This window comes from Mustela putorius, unplaced genomic scaffold (genome assembly GCF_011764305.1).
Source record: "Mustela putorius furo isolate JIRA1106 unplaced genomic scaffold, ASM1176430v1.1 tig00000997_pilon_pilon_pilon, whole genome shotgun sequence".
Lineage (NCBI taxonomy): Eukaryota > Metazoa > Chordata > Mammalia > Carnivora > Mustelidae > Mustela > Mustela putorius.
In genome coordinates, this window is record NW_025421527.1 from 1186056 (window position 1) to 1208807 (window position 22752).

At 53.5% G+C, this 22752-nt stretch overlaps 2 protein-coding genes across 4 annotated transcripts; one reads left to right on the forward strand and one right to left on the reverse strand.

The window, feature by feature from the left end:
- Window position 1: 1 nt before the first annotated feature.
- Window positions 2-12761, forward strand: PFDN2 (prefoldin subunit 2). Its single transcript, XM_004775906.3, has 4 exons — window positions 2-131; window positions 11036-11124; window positions 11233-11356; window positions 12460-12761. The coding sequence occupies exons 1-4, from the start codon at window positions 57-59 to the stop codon at window positions 12634-12636; spliced, it is 465 nt and encodes a 154-aa protein (XP_004775963.1). The 5' UTR covers window positions 2-56; the 3' UTR covers window positions 12637-12761.
- A 198-nt stretch (window positions 12762-12959) lies between these two features.
- Window positions 12960-14769, reverse strand: KLHDC9 (kelch domain containing 9). 3 transcript variants are annotated; one of them, XM_004775970.2, is made up of 4 exons: window positions 14228-14769; window positions 13766-13925; window positions 13477-13675; window positions 12960-13237 (listed from the first exon to the last, which is right to left on the reverse strand). In XM_004775970.2, exons 1-4 carry the CDS (start codon window positions 14743-14745, stop codon window positions 13071-13073), a joined length of 1044 nt encoding a protein of 347 aa, XP_004776027.2. In that variant the 5' UTR covers window positions 14746-14769; the 3' UTR covers window positions 12960-13070. The 3 variants fall into 3 exon arrangements, with proteins under 3 accessions (XP_004776027.2, XP_044942507.1, XP_044942508.1); XM_045086572.1 differs by having other exon boundaries at window positions 13766-13949; XM_045086573.1 differs by having other exon boundaries at window positions 13448-13675; window positions 13766-13949.
- Between the last annotated feature and the right edge of the window lie 7983 nt (window positions 14770-22752).

Sequence of the window (22752 nt, forward strand, 5' to 3'; positions counted from 1 at the left end):
ATGTGACGCACGGCGGGGCGGGGCCGCGCACGCCGGAAGCCCAGCAGGCGACGAAGATGGCGGAGAGCAGCGGTCGCACCGGCAAGAGCAGCGGTAGCGGCGCGGGCAAAGGGGCGGTGTCGGCAGAGCAGGTGAGGAGCGGAGAACGCGAAGGAGGAAAAGCGAGCCGGCTCCGGAGTCGATGCGGGGAGAGGGGGGAGCCTGTGGCTGGTGCAGGCCTCGCCCCGGCCCCACCTTTGCGAGGCCGCCTAATGAGGGGCCTCCTCCTTGGAGGAGCCGGCCGAGCCCCCCGGGAGAGAGCCCGAGGGTTGGTAGGTGAAGGCCACGCCTCCCTTGGGGTGTTGGGTGCGCCGGCGGGAGGCCCAGAGCCCGGAGATGCGGGGTGTGGGAGGTTGCACAGTGGTGAGGGGAGATGGGTCGTCGCTTTCCCCACTTCCCCGCACCCTCAAGCCGGATAGGCTGGGCCAGGCAGCTCGTAACGAACCCCGGGGGACTCGTCGACGGGCTGGTTGTGCGGTCTGTTACGTGACCCTGAAACCACGTCGACAGTCGCCCTCGCTCTGCAGAGCCACGTGACGCACATACTTGAACAGTGTAGCGTTCCATACTATTTTGACTCGCAAGTCATTATTAGATTGAATTTCTTTAGCGACCAGAAACCCTTTTCTAACCCGAGTTTGCATTTCCCCCAGTGTCTAGCATCGGGAGACGTTTGATAAATAACTCAGAAAGCCTTTTGTGGCGTGGGAGCCATGGTTTGCCAGTGGTGGGGCTAGTGTTGACTAGAGGTGGGAAGAAATCTACATGATAGAAAGGAAAACGGAACGGCTCTTTTAATTACAGGCTCACTTAGCAGTCATTTGTTGAGCAGTGACTACAGGCAAAGCCATCTACATAAAGATTTTTCGAATTGCCACATGCAGTCAAGGAGCTCATCGTAAAATAAGACGTACAAATGCTAACATGGGGCAGAGGATGAGTGTCCTAACAGGTACAAAGTGCTGTGGGATTTTGTGAAGGAGTGAAAGGATAGTTTCTACCCTCCGGGGTGGGGAGTTGTGGTGGAAGGGAAGGGAGAAGGAACCTAATATTTTCTGAGGCTCTACTATGTGCTAGGCCCTCTGCTTGGTACAGGGAAGCAGATACATGAAGTAGGCCTTGTTTTCAGGATCGCTCACAGACTCATTTGAGAAAAGAGAAACCAAACAGCAGAGATGTACAATATTCTGCACAGGCCCCTCTTTATGCCAGCTAGAAAAGGGACTGTCTAACTAAGTAGGAGGTTATGGGATTTGAGGAGTGGGTGGGAAACGGGAGCTGTGGTATAGTGGGGTGGCTAAGAGCGTAAGAAGTGCTCTGAGGTTTGGCAGATCTGTGTTTGAATCAGATATCTACTATTTATTATGTGTAGATGACCTTCCATGAGTTACTTCTCTCACCTTGCCCTCCTGTAAAAATATAATGGTGCATATCTCATCACTGTTTGGATTATTAGACAAGAAATGCATGCAAAGTGTTTTTGCACGGTGACTGGAATAGAGTGTGTTTGTTTTTCTGGAAGAGATAATCCTTCAATTCAATTCTAAAGGATGAGAGAAGTTAGTCAAGCAAAGAAGGAAGTAGAGAATTTCCTGGGTAGAGGGACTCATGTACTTAAAATCACTGAGGCATGAACCTGCCGGGCGTGTTTAGGGTGCAGGTAGACAGACTTAAAATATAGGATGGAATGCAGACCTTCAATGTGAAGAAAAAGGGATAGGAATCTAGGACGTTTCTCAGATTTCTGTCTTTGATGGATGCGGGTGTCATAGGGAATGTAGGCGGATAGGAAATGTCGGGGTGGGGGTGGGGAAGTAAGTTTAGTTTGGGGTTTTGAGTTTGGGGTTTTTTTTTTTTTTTAAGATTTTATTTATTTATTTGACAGAGAGAAGCACAAGAGAGGCAGGCAGACAGGGTGGGGGGGAAGCAGGCTCCCTGCTGAGAAGAGATCCGGATTCGGGGCTTGATCCCAGAATCCTGAGATCATGACCTGAGCCGAAGGCAGAGGCTTAACCCACTGAGCCACCCAGGCACCCCTGACTTATAAATCTTGAGTTACAGAAATCTGAGTCTGAGATACAGATTAGAGAATTTTAAGCTTATGGATGGTAGACAAAGTCATGGTTATGGGCAAAATCATCTAGGCTTTGTACAGAAAGTGAAAAAAGAAGCAGAAGAAGGGTGGGACTAATATTTAAGGGTTATGGAGAAAGGAAGCCCTCAAAAGAAATTGAGCAGTTGTGATAATTGAGTTCTGAGGCTGTTTTGCTTAATGTTCTATGGCCTTTGTGTTCCAGAGAGAACACTGGGTAAAAGATAAAAGATTTATTGGGGTGTCTGGCTGGCTCAGTAGGTAGTGCATGTGATTCTCGATCATAGGGTGGTGAGTTCAAGCCCCATGTTGGGCCTAGAGATGACTTCTTAAAAAAATACACACACACACACACACACATTTATCACTCCTGCAAATGTGAGCTGCACGTGTCCCTTGTAAACAAGGTGGAAGGAAGTGGCGCTGTACTCTGTGCTTTACTTGCTTTTTGATCTGTTATTTAATTGCTGCTACTTGGAGTAGGTTATATTGCCCTCCCTTTCTAGATAAGGACATTTGCATTTCAGACACTTTAACTTACCCAGAGTCAGTAACTGGAAGAGTAGGGCTTTCAATTGAGGGAGTGATTTGAGAATCAGACAGACATACTTTCCCATTTATATATGATCCTTTTAGAGATGTTTGAGCTAAGCCTGAAGGATTGGATAGATTTGAGCAGGTGGTAATGGAAATAGGATATTAGGGAATAGGATAAGAGGAGAGCTAGGGAAAGCACAGGCTGATGCAAAGTACAGGGACTGGTTAGTTTAGCTAAATCATGAGGTATAAGAAAGATGTCCTTAAAGCAAGCTGAATCTTTGCATGACAAAGAATTTGGAACTTTTTTTTGTTTGTTTTAAAGATTTTATTTATTTGACAGAGAGAGATCACAAGTAGGCAGAGAGGCAGGCAGAGAGAGAGGAGGAAGCAGGCTCCTGCTGAGCAGAGAGCCCGATGTGGGACTCGATCCCAGGACCCTGAGATCATGACCTGAGCCGAAGGCAGAGGCTTAACCCACTGAGCCACCCAGGCGCCCCAGAATTTGGAACTTTTTAATGTAAGCGGTGAGGGGGTCACAGAAGGATGTCTGGTATACTGTTGTTATTTTTCTGTTACATAAAATAAGATATGTTCTTTGTGGAAATGTAGAGAACACAGGAAAAAGTACAAAATAAGAAATAAATTGCCCATGATTCTCGTATCCAAAATTAACTACTATTACCTTTATGGAATATATCCTTTGATACACTCCAAAGGAGGTTTCTCCCCCTCCTTTATGTTTTTGTTTGTTTTAGATTTTTACTTATTTATTTGAAAGAGAGAGATCACAAGTAGGCAGAGAGGCAGGTGGGGTGGCGGGAGGGAGCTGGCTCTCTGCTGAGCAGAGAGCCCGGTTCGGGGCTCCATCCCAGGACCCTGAGACCATGACCTGAGCCGAAAAGCAGAGGTTTAACCCACTGAGTCCCCCAGGCGCCCCTGTCTTCATGTTACTGGTGAAGAAACAGGTTTGAATAAGAGATAACTTGCTCATGGTTAGATTGTGAAGCCATTTCTGACCGACTTCAGGGCTCCTTCTTCTAACATTTAACTATGGGTCTAGAATTTCTGAGAAGGCCTGGGTTTGCAGGCAGTAGAATAAAGGCAATTGTTGAAGCTATAGAAGTAGCTAAGATACCAATTGAAATGGTCTAGGTCATAAAGAAAGTAGTATGAAAAGAATCTTAGATCCTGTCTCCATGATGGGGATGAGAGGAAGAACTTCAGAAAGAGGAAGGGAGTGGTTTTTTTGTTTTTGTTTTTTTAAGATTTTATTTATTTATCATAGAGACAGTGCGTGCACACAAGCAGGCAGAATGGCAGGCAAAGGCCGAGAGAGAAGCAGGCAACCCGCCGAGCTAGGAACCAGATACGGGACTCTATCCCAGAAGCCTGGGATTACGACCTGAGCTGAAGGCAGCAGCTCAACCAACTGAGCCACCCAGGCGTCCCAGGAAGGAGTATTAAGAGAGGTAGGAGATCAAAAGAACTGAAGGGCCCTAGAAGCTAAAAGAGAGAAGAGGGGGTGCCTGGGTGGCTCAGTGGGTTAAAGCCCCTACCTTTGGCTCAGGTCATGATCCCAGGGTCCTGATCCCGAGATCCCATGTCGGGCTCTCTGCTCAGCAGGGAGCTTGCTTCCTCCTCTCTCTCTCTCACTCTCTCTGCCTACTTGTAATCTCTGTCTGTCAAATAAATAAATAAAATCTTTTTATAAATAAATAAATAAATAAATAAAAGAGAGAGGAGAACCTTCCTTGTATTGTGCACTGGACATGTTCCCTCAGTTTAGTTCTCCTTGTTATCCTGAGGCAGTGGTTTTCAGCTTTGACTTTGCACCTGGAGAAATGTGGTAATCTTGGAGACGTTTTTTGTTGTCACAAGTAGGAACTGCTTCTGGCTCTCAGTGGGTAGAAGCAGAGAGCTTGCTGAATCTCCTGCATTGCTCAGGACAGCTCCCCCATAAGAAATTATTCTCCTGCCCAGAATATCAGTAGTGCTGATGTTTAGAAACATCATGGTAGGGGCACCTGGGTGGCTCAGTGGTTAAGCCGCTGCCTTCGGCTCAGGTCATGATCTCGGGGTCCTGGAATCGAGCCCCACATTGGGCTCTCTGCTCAGCAGGAGCCTGCTTCCTCCTCTCTCTCTGCCTGCCTCTCTGCCTGCTTGTGATCTCTCTCTCTGTCAAAAAAATAAATAAAAAAAATCTTTAAAAAAAAAAAAAGAAACATTATGGTATACCATGCGGGATATATGGTATATCCATATATGAGATCTATTTTAAAAATGAGGAAACCAAGAGAAAAATTAGTAACTGGCCAAACAGTAACTGGCCAAACAACAGGGAAAACTAGGATATGAACCCATGTCGGACCCAAGTCTGGGCTATTTCCACCTGCCGTGTTGCTCCTTAAAGGAAGAGAGTAGAGGGCCAGCCTCTGCCTTCGGCTCAGATCATGATCTCAGGGTCCTGGGATCGAGCCCCTGCATTGGGTTCTCTGCTTGACAAGGAGCCTGCCCCCACCCCCGCCTCTGCCTGCCTCTCTGCCTACTTGTGATCTCTGTCTGTCGAATAAATAAAATCTTTTAAAAAAGAGAGTAGAGAGGCAGAGTGAAAATTGAGAAAAAAATTGTTGAACATGGTACGAGGCCATTTGTGATTTTTGAGGGGACAGTTTACTAAGTAGCGATAGTTTCATAGCCAGTGATAGAGAGAAGGCAGTTTGGGAGTTGGCTTGGGAGTGAATGGGAGGCGAGGAAAGGAGGCAGAGAGTCCGGAATAATCCTAAAAGAAGATGAAGGGAAGGGCTGAGAACCATTGTTTGTTGGAGTATTAAGGTCAAGGATGTTTTCTTTTTTAAAAAAAGATTTTATTTTATTTCTTTATTAGAGAGAGAGTGTGTGTGTGGGTACACACAAGCATATACAGAGCTAGAGGGACAGGCAGACTCCCAGCTGATCTGGGAGCCTGAGGACGTGGGGCTTGATCCCAGGACTCCAAGATCATGTCCTGAGCCAAAGGGAGACTCTGAACTGAGCCACCCAGGAGCCTCTGGTCAAAGACATTTTCTTCATAGTTGAGTATGTCAGGAAAGGGGGCACTGAACTGAAAAGAGGATATTTAGTGAGTGACACCCCAGAAAATGCTTTTCCATGTGAATCTAGTCATAATTCTTGACCTATTGTTCTGTTCTTCACTGAACCCTATAAGAGTAAACATCATGTAGGTAAGCAGACCAAAGGACATTTTGGAGGTAAAGCTAATGATTACAGATTTTTCCTGAAGTTACCAACACTATATGGTATTGATTAAATTAAAAAGAGAGAGAGAAAAGGGAACATTTAAATCAAACGAAAATAGTTTGACTTTTTTTTTTTTTTTAAGATTTTATTTATTTATTTATTTATTAGAGAGAGAGAGAGAAAGCATGAGCAGGGGTAGGGCAAAGGGAGTGGGGGAAACAGACCCCCCACTGAGCATGGCGCCTGCTGGGTCATGACCTGAGCTGAAGTCAACTGCTTAACCCACTGAGCCATCCAGGCGCCCTTGATGTATTTTTTTGAGATTTTCTTTTTTCACTAATCTCTACATCCAGAATGGGACTGGAACTCACAACCCTGAGATCAAGAGTCTTAGGCTTTGCTGACTGAGCTGGCCAGTGCCTGCCGCCCCCCTTCCCTCACCCAGTTTGACCTTAATGAGAGGTGATAATATGACAAGCTGGTAGAAATACATCAGTAGAAAATGGATTCTTAGAGTTCAACAAACCTGGGTGGAAGTACTGGCTCCCTGTGTTATTTTCTTACCCACACCCCACCAGCCTCGGTCTGCTGATCTGTAAAGTGAAGTACATGTCTTATAATGTGTTTTTATTTTAGAATTAAGTGAGATAAAGAGGAGCAGAGTGCTTGGCAGATAGTGGTGCTCTTTTACTTACAAACTGTGGGAGGAAGGTATATTACTGTAGGACTGTGGAAAAAATAGGTATTTAAAAAGAGGTTGTATTTGCATATTTAAAATTTCAAAAATGGTTAACAGTAAAGCTTATTTTGAAGGCAGGCTGCATGGTTGAAAATTAGGAACACAAGAGAATTGGAAAAATTTTCTACCAGAAAAATTTAGGGGGGGGAGCCTGGGTGGCTCAGGTGGTTAAGCATCTGCCTTTGGCTGAGGTTGTGATCCCAGGATCCTGGGATCAAGTCCCGTGTCGGGCTCCCTGCTCAGCGGGGAGTCTGCTTCTCTCCCTCAGCCCTCCACCTCTACTTATGCTGTCTCTCACTTTCTCTCTCTCAAATAAGTAAATAAAATCTTTAAACAAAAATTTAAGGAATTGATATGTTTTATTTTATTTTTAGGTTTTTTTTCTTCTTTATTTTTAAAAGATTATATTTATATTTGAGAGAGAGCATGAGAGGGGAAGGGTCAGAGGGAGAAGCAGACTCCTTGCTGAGCAGGGAGATTGATATTTTTATTTTTTTTTTTTTAAGATTTTATTTATTTGACAGAGAATGAGAGAACACAAGTAGGTGTAGAGAGAGGAGCAGGCTCCCCGCTAAGCAGAGCGCCCTATGTGGGGCTCGAAGCAGGACTCGATCCCAAGACCCTGGGATTATGACCTGAGCTGAAGGCAGACACTTAACCTCCTGAGCCACCCAGGTGCCCTAATATGCTTTTATTATTATTATTATTGTTATTATTATATATTTTTAGAGAGCGGGTCCCACATACACTCGAGTGAGGAAGAGGGGCAGGGCGAGTGGGAGAGAGAACCCTAAGCAGGCTCCACGCTCAGCACAGAACCTGACGTGGGGCTCCATCTTGTGACCCTTATGACCCTAGGCCCAAATCAAGAGGCAGACATTGAACTGACTGAACCGTCCAGACATGATGCGCATTTATATGTGAGCACATGGAAGGGGTTAACATACGGGATGTGTTGACTAATTCTATTTTGGTAATCATTTCACGGTATGTACACAAATCATAATCTCGTGTGCCTTAGACTCACACACTGTCATGTGGCGGTTACATCTCAGTAAAGCGGGGGATAAAAAGGAGTGCTTGTACATTCCAGTTAGGAGAATGTGAAGAGCTCTGCGTAGTTACCAGGATTGAAGTTACTTTTGAATAGAATAAACAGCTGGTATTTTAATTTAATTGGATTCTTTCTCAGTAGGGAGGTTTACAAATGTAAGATGATGAGTTTAGTAGGGCGGAGAGAGTCAGCAGTAACCTGGCCATCCCTCATTATAGCAGACAACTTCAGGAGAACAGAAATAAGGGAAAGAGAAGGAAATTTAATTCTAGCCCTAGGGGAGAAGATCATTAGAAAAGTTGTATTTGGGGGCGCCTGGGTGGCTCAGTGGGTTAAGCCTCTGCCTTCGGCTCAGGTCATGATCTCAGGGTCCTGGGATGGAGCCCCACATCAGGCTCTCGGCTCGGCAGTGAGCTTGCTTCCCCCTTACACTCTGCCTACTTGTGATCTCTCTCTCTCTGTCAAATAAATAAATAAAATCTTAAAAAAAAAAGAAAAGTTGTATTTTAACAGGAAGAATGTGGGGCTGCATCACAGCCTCTGTCTTCATTATGGGGCAGAGCCCAGAGATGGCACATTAATACCAGTTTATTTGGCATCTAATTTCCAGTTAGGTTACAGTCAGCTGCTAAGAGATTTCATTTTCTTTAAGGGCACCAATGGCTGGAATTTTCCATAGTAACTGTGGATAACTCATACATTTAAATAGATTTATTCTAGTTTGACATTTGATTACAGGCTCATAAACTGGACCAGGAGGAAATAGGGGTTGTTAATTAGCAAGAATGTTTGAAGAAAAATTGGAATTAAAAAAAAAAAATCTCTCTTTTGCCTTTAGTTATGTTAAATTGGTGGTTGAGAAGTAGGTTCTTACTAATTTTTTTTTAAGGTTTTATTTATTTATTTGACAGACAGAAATCACAAGTAGGCAGAGAGGCAGGCAGAGAGAGAGGGGGAAGAAGGCTCCCTGCTAAGCAGAGAGCCCGATTTGGGGCTTGATCCCAGGACCCTGGGATCATGACCCAATCCCAAGGCAGAGGCTCAACCCACTGAGCTGCCCAGGCACCCCAATTCTTACTAATTATTAAGGAAAAGAAGTTCAGGCCTCAGAAATCTTAGACTCTTCAGCTGATTTCATTGGTGTATTTAACAACATTTGTCCAGAAGAGTGGGTCATCGGGGCGCTAGGGGAGCACCTAGAATCTGGTTTAGTTATGGAATTTTCATAGGTAAAATTATTTTGATCTGTAATATTGACAGCGAAGAAAAAGCTAACTATAAATGGAATAGTTTGGTATAGACAGTGGAGGCGAAGGGAGAGAGGCTTATAGAGGATTTAGATTTTCAAGGCATCTGTTGGAACGAGTGGACGGCGGGGAGGGAGATGGACAGATTGGGGGCAGCTCACCACTCTAGTGGCAAGGGTCCTTGTCAGACCCGTTCCTTGGCTTTTTGAGCAGTAGAAGATGTTGGGGTGGCCATTAGGATCTTACTAGCTGTAGATGAGCCTTGCAGGGAGAGCTAGAGATAGAAGATCCTAGTGAGGTTCAGGTGGTTGGTCCTTAGTGGTGGTAAGCTTGGACATGATGTGAGTAGGAGAGCAGGCTCCGGCAGCAGTTCAGGCGGCGGAGCCAGGGCGGGGGCTGGAGCGGGGCGGTGGGGGTTTGGAGAGAGGGCCGTGATAGTAGCGAATGTACTTTACTGCGTACAGAGTCCTTTCATACTCGAGCTCAATAGAGTAGGTCCCGTGTGCGTTTCACATGTAGGAACTAAGGCTCAGAGTGGGCAAGCCGCGGTTCTCAGTTCTGGGTGCACGTTACGGTTATGTGGGAGGGCTTTGACAAATACCGAGGTCTGGGGCAGGGTAGTGTCCCACTTCTCACACTCTTGATTTCGGCTCAGGTCAGGATCTCAGGATCATGGGATGGAGCCCCAGGCTCCGGGCTCAGTGCAGTCAGCTGGGGATTCTCTCTTTCCCTCTGCCCCGCCCCTGCATGCTTGTGGCACTCTCTCTCTCTTTTTCTCTAAAAATAAGTAAATAAAATCTTTAAAAAAAAAAAAAGAAAGAAAGAAAGAAAAGAAAAGAAAGAAAAACTGAAGCCTGGGCCTCACCCAGTGATTGTGTAAATGTCCAGAGGCGCCACTTTTCTACACTTTCACTCCCCTGGGGATGCTGACGAGTAGCCAGGGTTGAGAGCCGGAAGATAGAGTATCTGAGGCCATGGAGCTGGTACGTGGCAGAGACAGACCCCGAAACCTGGCCTTTTGTCTCCGGGCCCCAGGTTTTCCTTCTCTTTTCGGCTCCCCTCCCACCCACCCCTGTAATTTTCTGCCCTCGTTACATTTTCTGCCCTTCCTGTGATATTCTCGCCAAACCGTCCTCCGAGCCCTGTACTGAGAGTCACAGGGATGGTGATCGTGGTGCCCGGTCAGGTTTCCACGCCGTTTTAATTCCCTGCTCCCTTTCTGGGGAGCAAGAAACTGGCGGTGATTATTCCTCTGGCTTTTACATACGCGACTTCCTGCGCCTCCCCTGCCCCCCTTTCTCCCCGTTTCTCATCCTGTAGGCTTCAGGGAGGGCAGTGCGTCTCCAAGAGCCTGTGTTAGTGAGGGTTTCTAGGCTACAGAAACAGACTCTGGCCAACTTTTTGGGTTTCTTTTTAAGCAGTATTTCGGAAGGCTAGTGGGTCTTTCAGAGAATTGAACACAATGAAAGGAGAGGTTCAAGAACTGGGTCACACCGAGTTCAAGAACTAGGGCAGCTTTGGGGATTTCAGGAAGAGGAACCGAGGATCATCTGTGCGCGACAGTTGTCTTCGCGCCTGCTGTCTTCCCAACCTGTTTGTCTCTCCCCCATCAGTTCCTGAACAGAAGCTCTGGTATAGGATAGGTCGCCACCCCCGTGGCCAGGGAGCGTGGGTCCTGTGACTAGTAGCCCCACAAGCAGCCCCTGAGCTCAGGAAGGGCAGTTGCCCTGGGCGGACCCGAACGAGGGTTACGACGAGAGTTCCTCACTACGGAGCCTTAGGTCACAGCCTTCTTTCCCTGCAAGTCCGAGCTCCTGGGGGAGCTCTCCTCCCCGCACCCCCCCATCTGTAGCACCTGCGTCTGTCCCTCACCACCTGGAAGCTGCAGGAGGGGCGGGCAAGCTCCCAGTCGCAGTGGGCTCTCCGGAAGCGTTGAGAGTGGAATTCGGACAGATTAACGGCAGGAATCACAGACTTGGATTCTACCCCTTTTCTGAGGTAGTGTCCAGAGCTTCCCTTCTGTGTTTTGCTGGAGCCTCTGCCATGTCCGCCGTCTCCTCTCTCACTTCGCTTTCTCCTCTTCTAAGGTGATCGCTGGCTTCAACCGCCTTCGGCAGGAGCAGCGGGGGCTGGCGTCCAAAGCCGCCGAGCTGGAGATGGAGTTGAACGAGCACAGGTGAGGAGGTGGGGGAGCAGCCAGCGACGGGAGAGTGGGCCGGGCGGTCGCCGCGGGGTGGGCCAACTGCTCAGAGCCGCCCGCTCCCCCCACCCACCCACCCCGCAGCTTGGTGATCGACACCCTGAAGGAGGTGGATGAGGCCCGCAAGTGCTACCGCATGGTGGGAGGCGTGCTGGTGGAGCGGACGGTCAAAGAGGTGCTGCCGGCCCTGGAGAACAACAAGGAGCAGGTGAGCGGAGCCGCCCGAGGGGCGTGGAGGGGAGCGGAGGGGAGCCGGGTGCAGGCGAGCAGGTAGGAGCCCCCGTTAAAGACCGTGTAAGCAGCCTGTCGGCCTGTGCTTGTTAGGATGCTCTAAGTCTAGACTCAGACGGCAGTAGTGCGCGCTGCCAGCCTCTTGCCCTGCGCCCTGGGACCTGGCTGAGCTGGGGGAGAGGAGGCGGCAAGAGCCGTGTTTCTCCCAGTGTAGTCCGTGGATGCCTGCATCCGGGTCCTCTGGACGACCATCTAAAATGCTGCTTCCTGGGGCGCCTGGCTCAGTGGGTTAAAGCCTCTGCCTTCAGCTCAGGTCATGGTCCCAGAGTCCTCAGATCGAGCCCTGCATCGGCCTCTTTGGGGATCAGGAAGCCTGCTTCCCCACCCCCTCTCTGCCTGACACTCTGCCTACTTGTGATCTCTGTCAAATAAATAAATAAAATCTTTAAAAAAATAAAAATAAAAAAATAAGTGCAGCTTCCTGGGGCACCCAGGTGGCTCAGTTGGTTAAGCAACTGCCTTCGACTCAGGTCATGATTCTGGAGTCCTAGGATGGAGTTATGCATCCGGCTCCCATCTCCACGGGGCGTCTGCTTCTCCCTCTGACTTTCTCGCTTCTCATGCTCTCTCCTCTCTCAAATAAATAAATTAAAATCTTTCTTAAAAAATGATATTTTTATACCATTTTTGGACCCACTGATTCAGGACAATTAGAGGTGGGGCCTGTGGAGTGGCTTTTTTTTTTTTTTTTTAAAGTAATCTCTGTGCCCAGCGTGGGGCTTGAACCCACAAGCCTGAGATCAGGAGTCATATGCTTTACCAACGAGCCAGCCAGGTACCCCATGGAGTGGCGTTTTAAAAACAGCCACAGCCCAGGTGGTTCTTATGTACATTAAAGTCTATAAATCAGTTTTGATTTTTTGAGAGAGGCAGACTTCCAGGGTCTGGGCTCTGCTGTCAATATTGGGTGAGGCCCAAGGTATCACCCTTCCAGTCAGTCCCCAGCCACTGCCAGCCATCCCAGCCAGGGGCAGGGAGTGCTAAAATCCTGTTCTGTAATCCCTGTCGCTTGCCCTCTAGATACAGAAGATCATTGAGGCACTCACACAGCAGCTTCAGGCAAAGGGAAGAGAATTAAATGAATTCCGGGAAAAGCACAACATTCGTCTGGTGGGGGAAGATGAGAAGCCGCCAGCCAAGGAGAGCTCGGAAGGGGCCGGAGCGAAGTCCAGCTCAGCGGGAGTGTTGGTCTCCTAGGGACCAAGGCCTTTGCATTTTTTTCTACCCTGACTCCCACTTCTCCTAATTTCTCTTTATTGTTATTATTATTATTTTCTCTGCTATTGTAATATTTTTTTGTTAATTAAATGTTTTGGTCAGAATGCTCAGCTCTAGCCTGAAGCTTTCTCCCAGTGTTAGGGGTGGGATTTGCATGAGGCATGGCAAGCCTAGGACTTGGGGAGTTTGGGTCCATCGGGCTCACAAACGAGAGGAGGTCCCATATTTTATCCTTTCCCTTGCAAATAAAGATGTGGCTGCTTGTTGACTGCCCTTCCCACAAAAAGACTCACAGACAAATGTTGACTCTCAGGTTGAAATTTTAATAAGCATTTGAAGTGAGGCAGATAGCTCTGGGGATGATGCTTTATGAGTTTGCCACAAAGCAGAGGCTTGTGTCTTGGCACTGCTCTTTAGATAAATAGGTCCAGGACGCAAACCTGTGGCCTCGGTGTCCTCCCGTCCTCACCAAAACCCCCAACCAGGTAAAGCTGATCGTTCCAAAGGCAGGTCCGATGGCCCACACGTTTCAGCCCGTGGTCTGCACTGGGGAAGTGGAACCACAGAGAAGGGGACTTGCCTGGTGGGTAAGAAAGTGCTCATTGAGGTCGCAGCATTTTGGCACCGTGGGGCTTCTGTTCCTCACAAGACGGAAGGTTTGCCCATTTTTTCCCTCCTCACTTGATTGTGGGCCTCCTCACAGTTTAATACGCTGTGTATTCCTTTATCTTGCCCTACCCCACCCATCCTTTCCACGCCTGCAGGTTCTCCCGGGCTCCCACCTCCCCACCTTCTGCCCCCTCCACCAGCGCCCCTCACGGGTGTCATAGACGTAGAGGTCATTGCAGATGGTGTCTCTGGCCCTGGTCAGAGTTTCTCCACCAAAGAGCACAGCGAAGGGCCCCACCACAGAGCATGAGTGATGCCGCAGGCCCCGGGGCCCCTGCCCGGAGCCCTGCCCGGTGCTCACAAGCCTGGCAAGCTGTTCCATCAAACGGGGCGCTGCAGGTGGTTCCTCCTTCGGGGAGAAAGAAGGGGTTGGCTGGAAGGATTTGGGCCTCGCCATTTCAGCCCCCTCCACCCTCAGCAACATGTGAGCAGATACTACCTTAATTTTCCCCTGACCCCAGTGCCCTGCTACTTCTGGTTCCGCGGAGTTGCAGCCCCCAAAGAGAAGCAGCTGGTGAGCAGGGGGGTGCCCCGAGGTCGGGAGCAGGGCGGCGCAGTGACCCGAGCGGGAGGCTGTGTGGCAGCCCTCTTCCTTATAGCTGGGGGTGTGCAGAAGTTCGGGCCTGAGTTGGGTTGTCCGGAAGAGAGGAGGGCTGTCCTGCCTGTTCCCTTGGCCTCTCTGGTGGCAAGCGCGGGAAGGAGGCCGGGACGCAGCTGTGGGCAGAGGACAGGAGGGGACACCCGCAGGGAGCGCGCTCCGCTCTCCCCGTCAGGGTGGCTGCGGGGGGAGGGAGGTCAGGATGCGGAGAGCGTGCGCGCTCCCGCCGAGCCTTCGCTTTTCTAGAGCAGAGATGCAGGGCGGGTGACACGTTGGGGGCAGGGTTTGGGGGGGGGGGCGTACCAGTAGGTGCGGGCGCTGGGGTCCAGCCTCAACGTGTAGATGCTTCCGTAGCGGCGCTGAGTGCGGGTCCCGCCCTCCCGGCCCGCCACCCGCAGCTCTCGGTCCGAGACGCGGGTGCAGGTGTGGCTGCTGAGGCCGGCGGGGGGCCGGCTGCCGGGGGCCGCGCTCCACGCCTCCCACACTCCGCGCTCCGTGTCCAGGGCGGCCACCGTGGCCAGGCGGCGCGCCCCGTCCCAGCCCCCCACCACGCAGAGCCAGCGGCCGCCCACGGGCGCCGCGTCATGGTGGCTGCGCCGCGGGCAGCCCCGGGCGCCCAGCTGCACGGCCTGCCCCGCAGCCGGGTCGAAGACCACCGTGTCGCCGCTCGGCTCTGTCGCCCCCCCGCCCGGGAGGCCCCCCACCAGGTAGAAGCGGCCCTGCAGCTCAGTGCACGAGTGGAAGGCTCTCGCCAGCAGCGCGTCCCGAGCCACCGGCCGCCAGGTCCAGCCCGCACCCCCCGGGGACCCCTCCAGCGCCATGCGCCCCCCCACCCCACCCCCCACCCCGGGACGCCGGGGTCCCTGGCTCCCCGCCGCCCCCTGGTCGCCCAGCAACCGCCGCCGCACCGGCAGCGCGACCGCTGCAAAGTGAAGGTCGCAAAGCACGGGTTACCGTGGAGACCGGAGACCCGGGTCGCTGCGGGAGGGCGCCGGCCTCTGGGCGAGGTCCGGGACAATCCTGGAAGACTGTCAGCCGCCGGCGGCGCCGGCCTCTGGGCGAGGTCCGGGACAATCCTGGAAGACTGTCAGCCGCCGGCGGTCCGATCGCGGCCGGGTCCCCCGCCCCCCCGCGGGACTGCTGCGTTATCAGAGCTGCGAGCTGATCTGAGGTGCAGGCGGGGCTCTGCAGGGGCGAGAGCGACACCGGCTTCTAACCGCACCTGCGCTCCCCAGGGAGGAGGGCGAGGGCGAGGCCGCGGACGGCCGGGCGCTGGCCTGGGAGTCAGGAGACTTGGGTTCTGGTCCCGGCCGTGCGCCCCACTCTCAGGGTGAGTCTCTCTAGGCCGCCTCCGCGTTCTCACTGTCACCGTGCTGTGGGCTGCGTGTCGCGGGGTCTCTCGGAAGCCGGTCCCTGCCCGCGCCGCTGCGGGAGCAGCCGCTCCGCTCTGGCCGCTAGGGGGCGCCGGAGCCCGCCTCTCGGGGCGCGACGTCGCGTGCGCGGGGTTGGCGGGCGGGTGAGGGAGGATGCGCCCGCCTCGGAGAACTCACTCCTAACCCTGGGGAGAATCTTTCCCGATCTCCGCTTAGGCCCACGCAGCGCCAGGAGACTGAGGTGCGGTGGCATCTGGAACTGGAGATGAAGGGCCGGCGCCCCTCCCCGGCGTCTCCCTCTAATTCCAGCCGGTCCCCGAGCCTCTTCCCAGCTCTGTCCCTCCGGGAGGACCCAGTGAGGATCGGAGAGGCCCAGAGCCGAGCCGACTAAATCTGGCGGCAGACAGGTTTCTCCTCCGCAGAAGCAGTGTGGGGCAGAAGCCGAACGCGTGTCCCCAGCGCCGGGCTGCCGATGGGAGGCTGGCTGCTGCTTCTACCTTTGGTTTCTGTGCATCAGTTCATTCCCCATCATGCCCCAGGATGGACGCATCGAGTTGCCCGGGCTGCAGTGCGGCGGACGTGGAATTCGGGGGTCTGATGGCACAGGCCTCTGACCCTAGCTTCTGGCCCTCGGAGAAAACAGCATGGACAGAGTATGGGCAGGAAGGGACAGAGACCGGAAGGTCACAGTACCTGTTTCCCACCTGTCCCTGAAGCCGAGACCCCATAAGAGCTTTGAAAGTCACTCCCCGTTCATTTCCAGATTTCCCGGGGTCTGCGGGGTCTAACAGAGAGGGTCCTCAGTTTTCCCAGATCATGGGAACAAAATCTCTAAAAAAATCACCAACTTTTTTTTTTTTTAAGTTTTATTTATTATTTGAGAGAGAGAGAGAGAGCACGAGTGAGCAAGGGGCAGAGGGCAAGGGAGAGAGGCGGTCGGAACTGAGGGCAGAGGCAGAGCCTGACACAGGCCTCCCTCTCAGGACCTCCGGATCATGACCTGAGCCAAAACCAGGAGTCAGACGCACAAAGCCACCCAGGTGCCTCCCAGACCCCCAACTTATAATGTCCCTGACTGAAATCTGAGAGTCAGCCACCCTCCTAACAGCCCATCTGAAATCTGTCATGCTCCTAGGATTTAGGCAACGAGTTGCCTGGGGGGTGGCCCTTGGTGGCCTATATGCCCATGTTGCCAGGCTCATTTCCTTCCCTTTTTCCCCGCAAAGCTTTTATTTTTTTTAAGTAACCTCTGTACCCAACCTGGGGCTCAAACCCACAACCCCAAGATCAACAGTTACTGCTCCACTGACCGACCCAGCCAGATGCCCGGGCACAGACTCATTTTCTGCCTCTACTGAGTAGAACAGGGAACTCCCCACCCCAGGGGCCTTTCCAGCTTCTCCCTCACAGCTGCTGTTCCTCCTCCGGGCTTCCACTCTGACTCTGCGGCCTCAGCCCTTAGCACTTGGCTTGCACGTAGAACCTGAACCTCACACACTCTTTGGCTGCCCCCCACCCCCACTCCCAGTCCATCTAGTGTCTTAGAGGCCTTTTTTCCATGACAGAGACCCAGGAGATGAGCTGCCCGTCACTCCCCTCCCCTGCCTCCTCCGGCTGGTCGGAGTCAAGCCCGTATCTTGGAGGAGGCGGAAAAGAACCCAGGGGAAAGTGAGAGAGGGAAGAACAAGACAAAAAAAGAAAAGTCGGGCTGCCTTTGCCGGACGTCTACTTCACACCCGGAGCAGCATCTGGAGCGGTCCGCGTTGGCTCTGTCCGCGCTCCAGGAAGGAAGCAGCATTCGGATAAAGTGAAGGGGAGATCTGAAAGGGGACTGTGTGAGAACAGAAGGGCCCCTCCTTCTCTGGCCCTGCTTCCCCTGCTAGGGCCAGGGACAAGGACAGCCTCTGCGCAGGAGAGGGGGCTGGCAGCAGATCGTCCTCACGGTCTCCCCGTCCCGACAGGGTCCTCTGAGTTGGGCCTCAGGTGGCTGTTTCTGGTGAGCGACGGGGCCTACAGCCCAGCTTCCCAGGCCCCGACGTCGTCGGTCCCAGCCCCAGCTCATCACCTGCTCGCTTCAGTCCTTCACAGAACTCCGACTCTGTTTTCTAGTTCCCTGAACTTCGCCCTGACCCTGGAGCCGTGTCCGGTTCTCAGCACCGTTCAGGGTGATGCTCTCCAGACTCCAACCCTTCTGCCTGTGTCGTTCCCCCCAACCGCCCCTTTCTCCCTTGTCCTCTGACTTTCTGTGTTTTTCCCCAGCTCATTCTGGCCAGTGGACTGCCTGGCCCCATGCCTTGTTGGCCCTAATTCTAGCTCTTTGCTCTTAGTTCAGCCAGAATAAGGACAGGGATGAACAGAAGGACAGAGGGATGGCTAGGAAAAGAGATGACAAGAGGCCAGGTCCTGAGGGCTCGTCGAGAGAAAGGTGGCATGGTGTGCAGAGGGGTGGGGGTGGGGGCAATCAGGAGATTCGAGGACGATGGAGGGGCGCTAAGAATGGGGAAAAACCTGAATTGCTAAGGGACTTGGCGAATCTGAATAGGTAAATGCCACTGGGTCCATGTGGAGCGGTTGAAATTGAGAGCAGAAGAGGGAAGCAGGAGGGAGGAGGCATTCAGAAATTTCTCTTTAGTCTTCCTAGGTCCGTTTCAGACTTTGTCTCAGCTTCTTTGTCTCTTTGAATTACCCTCACCATTCCTCTGCGTCTGTCTCCGTCTGCCCCAGTCCTTTCTTTCTCTTGGTGTCTGCTTGTATCCCTGTGCCCCGAGATCTGTCTCTTGCCAGTTCTACTTTTGTGTTTCTCTCTCTGAGTCTGCCCTTCTCTCTCTCTCTCTCTCTGTCCTGGTTAACAGAGCCAACTGTCTGACTTTGCTTTGGAACCTTCCAGGAGTGGCCAGGCGTCTCCCCTTTGGCTGTGTTGTAGACTGTGGACTGTCCCCGGGCACAGTCTTAGGGTATGGGTTCCTGACGAGGACTGAGTGAGCTACAGTGTACGGGCCCTTTCCAGGGAGTAGGACTGACCCACAAGAGACCTTAGAGCAGGGAGGCCCGGGCCCAGGAGGGAAGCAAGCTGGCAGGGGGAGTTAGACCCGTCTCTGCTCCTCGACCCTTTCCTTCTGGCTCATGGACCAGTGCCTCTGGATCTTGCAAACTATCACAGGAAGGAACTCTTTGTTTCTTGTTCCCTAGCCCTCCCTTTTTTTTTTTTTAAATGCCACTTCTAGAATTGAAAGTGAAATAGTCTCAGAAAGGCTTCAGGGTGATGCTGGAGGGCAGGGACTAGGGCTGTCTGCAAGGTGAGGCCTGTGGTGCCTCTTGGGTGCGGGGGGTTGCTCGGAGGGGAGTCAGAGGCCTGCCCCTGCTTCGGCCGCAGACCTGGACGTCTCCCAGCCTCACTGTCTGCGGGGCTGCAAACAGGCGGGGTTGCGGCCCCGTATCCAAGGGCAGTGGGAGTGAGGCCTTGGGGGTGTCTGGGGACTAGGAGAACGGGTCCCTGCTTCCCGGGGTCTGGGTCTTGGAGGGGAGAACAGGACGGACCTTGGGTTCATGAGACCGGCAGGCGGGCGTTCCGAGCCACGCAGAAGGAAGATGCGCCAACACACTTCAAAAGAAATTCTGCCCTCAAATTTCGGGAGTCCCCAGTTCCTCCCCCAGCCCACTGGTGTCGCCCTCACCCTCCCGTCCTCTCTGCCTTGGCCCTGCTCCTCTCAGGCCTCCCCGCCAGGAACGCTCGCCTTTGCCCTCAGGGCCTTCCCCACTCTTGGAGTAGCTCCCAGCCCTTCCAGGCTCCCCACAGCCTTGGGCCTCCTGGACTCCTCAGCCGCCCTGCCACCCGCACTGCCTGGTCCCAGGTTGAGGCTGGATTGTAGCGCCTGGGCAGGCTTGCTTCCCCCCCGGGGGCGGGGGCGGGGGCGGCTGAGTCGGGAGTGACAGGAGCGCAGGCCGGTGGCCAGGAAGTGGCTCAGGCTGTCTGGTTGGCAGAGACAGCAGACCCGCTGCGTCCAAGCCGAGCGTTTGGAAGAGGGTTTGGATGAGCGGGAGAAGCGCCAAAGGCCTGGAGCTTCCCGAAGGCGCCCCTGGCGGTGTGGGCTCTGCGAGCCGAGCCAGGCTGGCCCCTGGGGGCTGCCTCCCCGTTTCCCAGCAGGTGGGCTTCCCGGGAGGAGCCTGGCGCCTTCTGTGGTTGGGGTGGAGACCGGGAGAGCGCAGGGGAGCCCAGCTTGGGGTCCTCACTAGGAGCCGTTCTCTCACCAGGCTCCCAGGACCCTGCCTGACTTTGCGCCTACTGCTTGCTGCTGTATCTCCTGCCGCAGCTATGCCGCTGCTGTCACCGCCCGGAAGACTCTGATTTCCATGAGGGCTCCCTCTCTTGTCCTAGACCCGCCATGACCTATTTCTGGAGCCTTCTAAAAGTGCCCGGCCATCCAGAGACCCAGGGTCAAAGAATCAAAGCATCTCTCTCTTACTCCAGGCCCCCGTCCCTGAGTTCATATGTACTTGCCGGTGCCTGGGGAGCCCGTAGAGTGAGAGCCGGGTGGAGGGGATTCTGCACCCCATCCCAGAAGGAACGGGGTCCACATGTGCCTTTTGCTGAGCCACGGCCCCCGGTGGGTCACTCCAGCTGTAGACCTCTTTAGGGACAAGCAACTCCAGCCCCCTGAGCTCCAAGGGAGTTGGGAGGCAACCAGGAAGTGTGGCTGCCGGGAAGGAATGGGGCCGGGGACTAGGCTTCACGGAGCCTGCAGCCTGGGGAGATAGAAACAGCGCAGCACGTGTCGGACGGAAGCTTCAGATGAAATCTCTTGGAAAACAGGATGCCACTGTCCTAACATGGGCACCGTGATGCGCCAGCCCCAGGGGGCAAACGTGTTTTCCAGGGGAGGAAAAGCTGCCGGAACCTGTTCTCTGTATGGGATCTCTGCATGTGGGGGGCATCCTCGGAAGGAGGAGAAGCAAGCTTAAAGCTTGAAACAGCCTTGGTCCTGGGCCACAGCATCAGTTCCCGCATCCGCAATCTTCCACCACAGTGTCCGTCAGCACGCCCAAACCCTTTCTCTACAAACCGGAGAGACCGAGGCAATGAGCAGATCAGAGCCGGCTTTCTATGACACGGAGAAACAAAGCTAGACAGACATGGGTCACAGACCTTTTGTCCCCACTGGGGGGACACTCTGATTTATAATCCACTCTCCTCTCTCCCAAAGCCTGAGGGTCTCCCCCCGTCCCGCCCCCCAAGCCTCCGACTCTTCTCTGATCTCACTGGACTAGGGCTGTTACTCATTAAGGAGCTCTCTGATTGACTCCTACCCCAACCCACGCACCCGACCGCCCCCAGCCCGGCCCTTCCCCCGCCTTGACCAGCTCCTCCCCAGCCTCCCAGGGCTTGACCCTCACTCTCACTCCTCTCCCCACCCCACCCATCCCTGTCCCTCCCTGACTCACATCCACGTCCCATTGACACAAACAAAAAATTTCAGCACAACCCACTCCGACCGGTTTGGCTTAGGTGTGCAGCCTGCCATGGGGACAGAGATGAGCTGTAACCAGACGCCTGGACACACGCAGACTGTGCATGTCGGCTATCGTGCTGACGGCAACAGCCCCAAGTGTGGACGCAGCAGGTGCACAGAGACACGAAGGGAACACAGGTTGGCGGGGTACAGCGTTCCGTGCTTTGTTTCCCAGCTCGCCTCCCTGAGGGCTCCTGGAGGGCAGCGACTGCATGCGAGGTGTCCCTGTCCCCTCCCTGGAGCTTCCGCAAAGAGGTGCCCACTGAGTGTCTGTGGGTAAACTAAGGCAGGCAGGCACGGTGTTGCCGCCCAGATGGTACACACGCTCAAGAAGCCGCCTGGGCGTGAAGCACGAGGGGAATAGGGTTTCAATCAGGAAGAAAGAACAGAACCCAGGAAATCAGGCACTGGTCTAGAAGGCTTCCCCCAGCCAGGATTTTCTTCCAGCCCCAGCCCTGGAATCTGCCCTCCCCGAGGCCTCGTCCCAGAGGAGGGAAGGGCAGGCCTAAGTGTGAGGACCCGTTCCCCCAAGAGCATGGCTCTCGTGAGATGCACCAGGGCACGAAGAGCGACTTGGGGATCCCTGGGTGAGGGGGGCCAGACTCCTACCTCAAGCCAAAGCCAGGAGCGGCTGCCTGGCCTGACTGCCCTGGGGACATCCTGGCCTTGGTAAGTCCCACCTCCCCTCAGTGCTCCATATGGCCAGAGCAGGGGTGAGTAACGGAGGGGCTCGCAGACTTCTGGCCAGTGGCACTGTGGAGGGGTGGGGGTATCCTGAGAACGGGAAGGCAGGGGTGGCGGGGGATACAGGAGCGGGATGCCCACCCTGTGACCTCACTGCTCTCCCACACCCATGCCTCAGTTTCTCCTCCGGTTTCCTGGACAAGGAGGGGTGAATCCGTGGGAAGGAAAGGAGCTCCTCTGAAACCATGCGATAGGATCCAAGGTGTGATAATTATAATTATAACACAGGATGCTCCCCCCTCCCATCCCCCCTGGCCCTGCTCCACCCCTGCTGCAGCGGATCTCAAAGCGGCATCGGGGTGAGGCTCTTCCTCGGGCACAGGCAGGGACCTGCGTCCTAAGGAGGGGAGGGGGTTTGCCAAGGTGGAGGCGGAGAGAAACTGGGGAGTTCGGGCATCTGGCCTGGCCCTCGAGGCCACCCCTGACCTGCTGGAAATAGTCCTCGAAGAAGAGGTCACCAGTATGGCCACTGCCGGGAGCTGGATCTGGACCGGAGTAGGGGGTCATGGTCCAGAGGCGGGGGTGCGAGTCTGGGTGACGGCCCAGGTTCAGGAGAGTCGGGATCTCCCCTTTACTGGCCCTCCTGGACCACCCATTCCATACTGACCTCCCTTCACTCACCAATTCACCATTTGCCTCCGACAAAAATGTGTTCAGTGCCCACCAAGTGCTGCGGGCTGACCTAGCAGGGGTGACGGAGATGAGGTCATTAAACAAGCCTGATGTTCCAGCAGCTCACAGACCCCGGCTCTGGTCCCGTCCCTAAAGCTTCACATATTTGCCGAGTCCCTGGCACGCAGCAGGCTCCAATCCATGCTTCGTGAACCAAAGCTTACATTTAGTAAAGGAGATAAGATGTGCACAAATTATGGGGACACAAGCTATAATAAAGGGACTAGCAGAGACTGGGGAAGAACAGAGGGAGAAAGATTCATTTCGGGTGGGAGGAGCTGAGAAAGCTTCGTGAATGATGTGGCCCTTGAGGTCCGTTTGGAAAGATGAATTTGATTTTGGCAGAGTTGAGGGCGTGGGCTGTGGGGTGTGGGAGACCCTCCCACGAGATGACGTTCCCTTCTTGCTCTGGGGTCCTCCTTCCCGTCTCTGGCCGGGCAAAAGGGTCCTGCTCCCAGACTTAACCTATATTTTCTTTTCTCATGTTTCCCTCCGTATTTACCTGGTTTTCTTAACCCCAGTCTGCCCATGA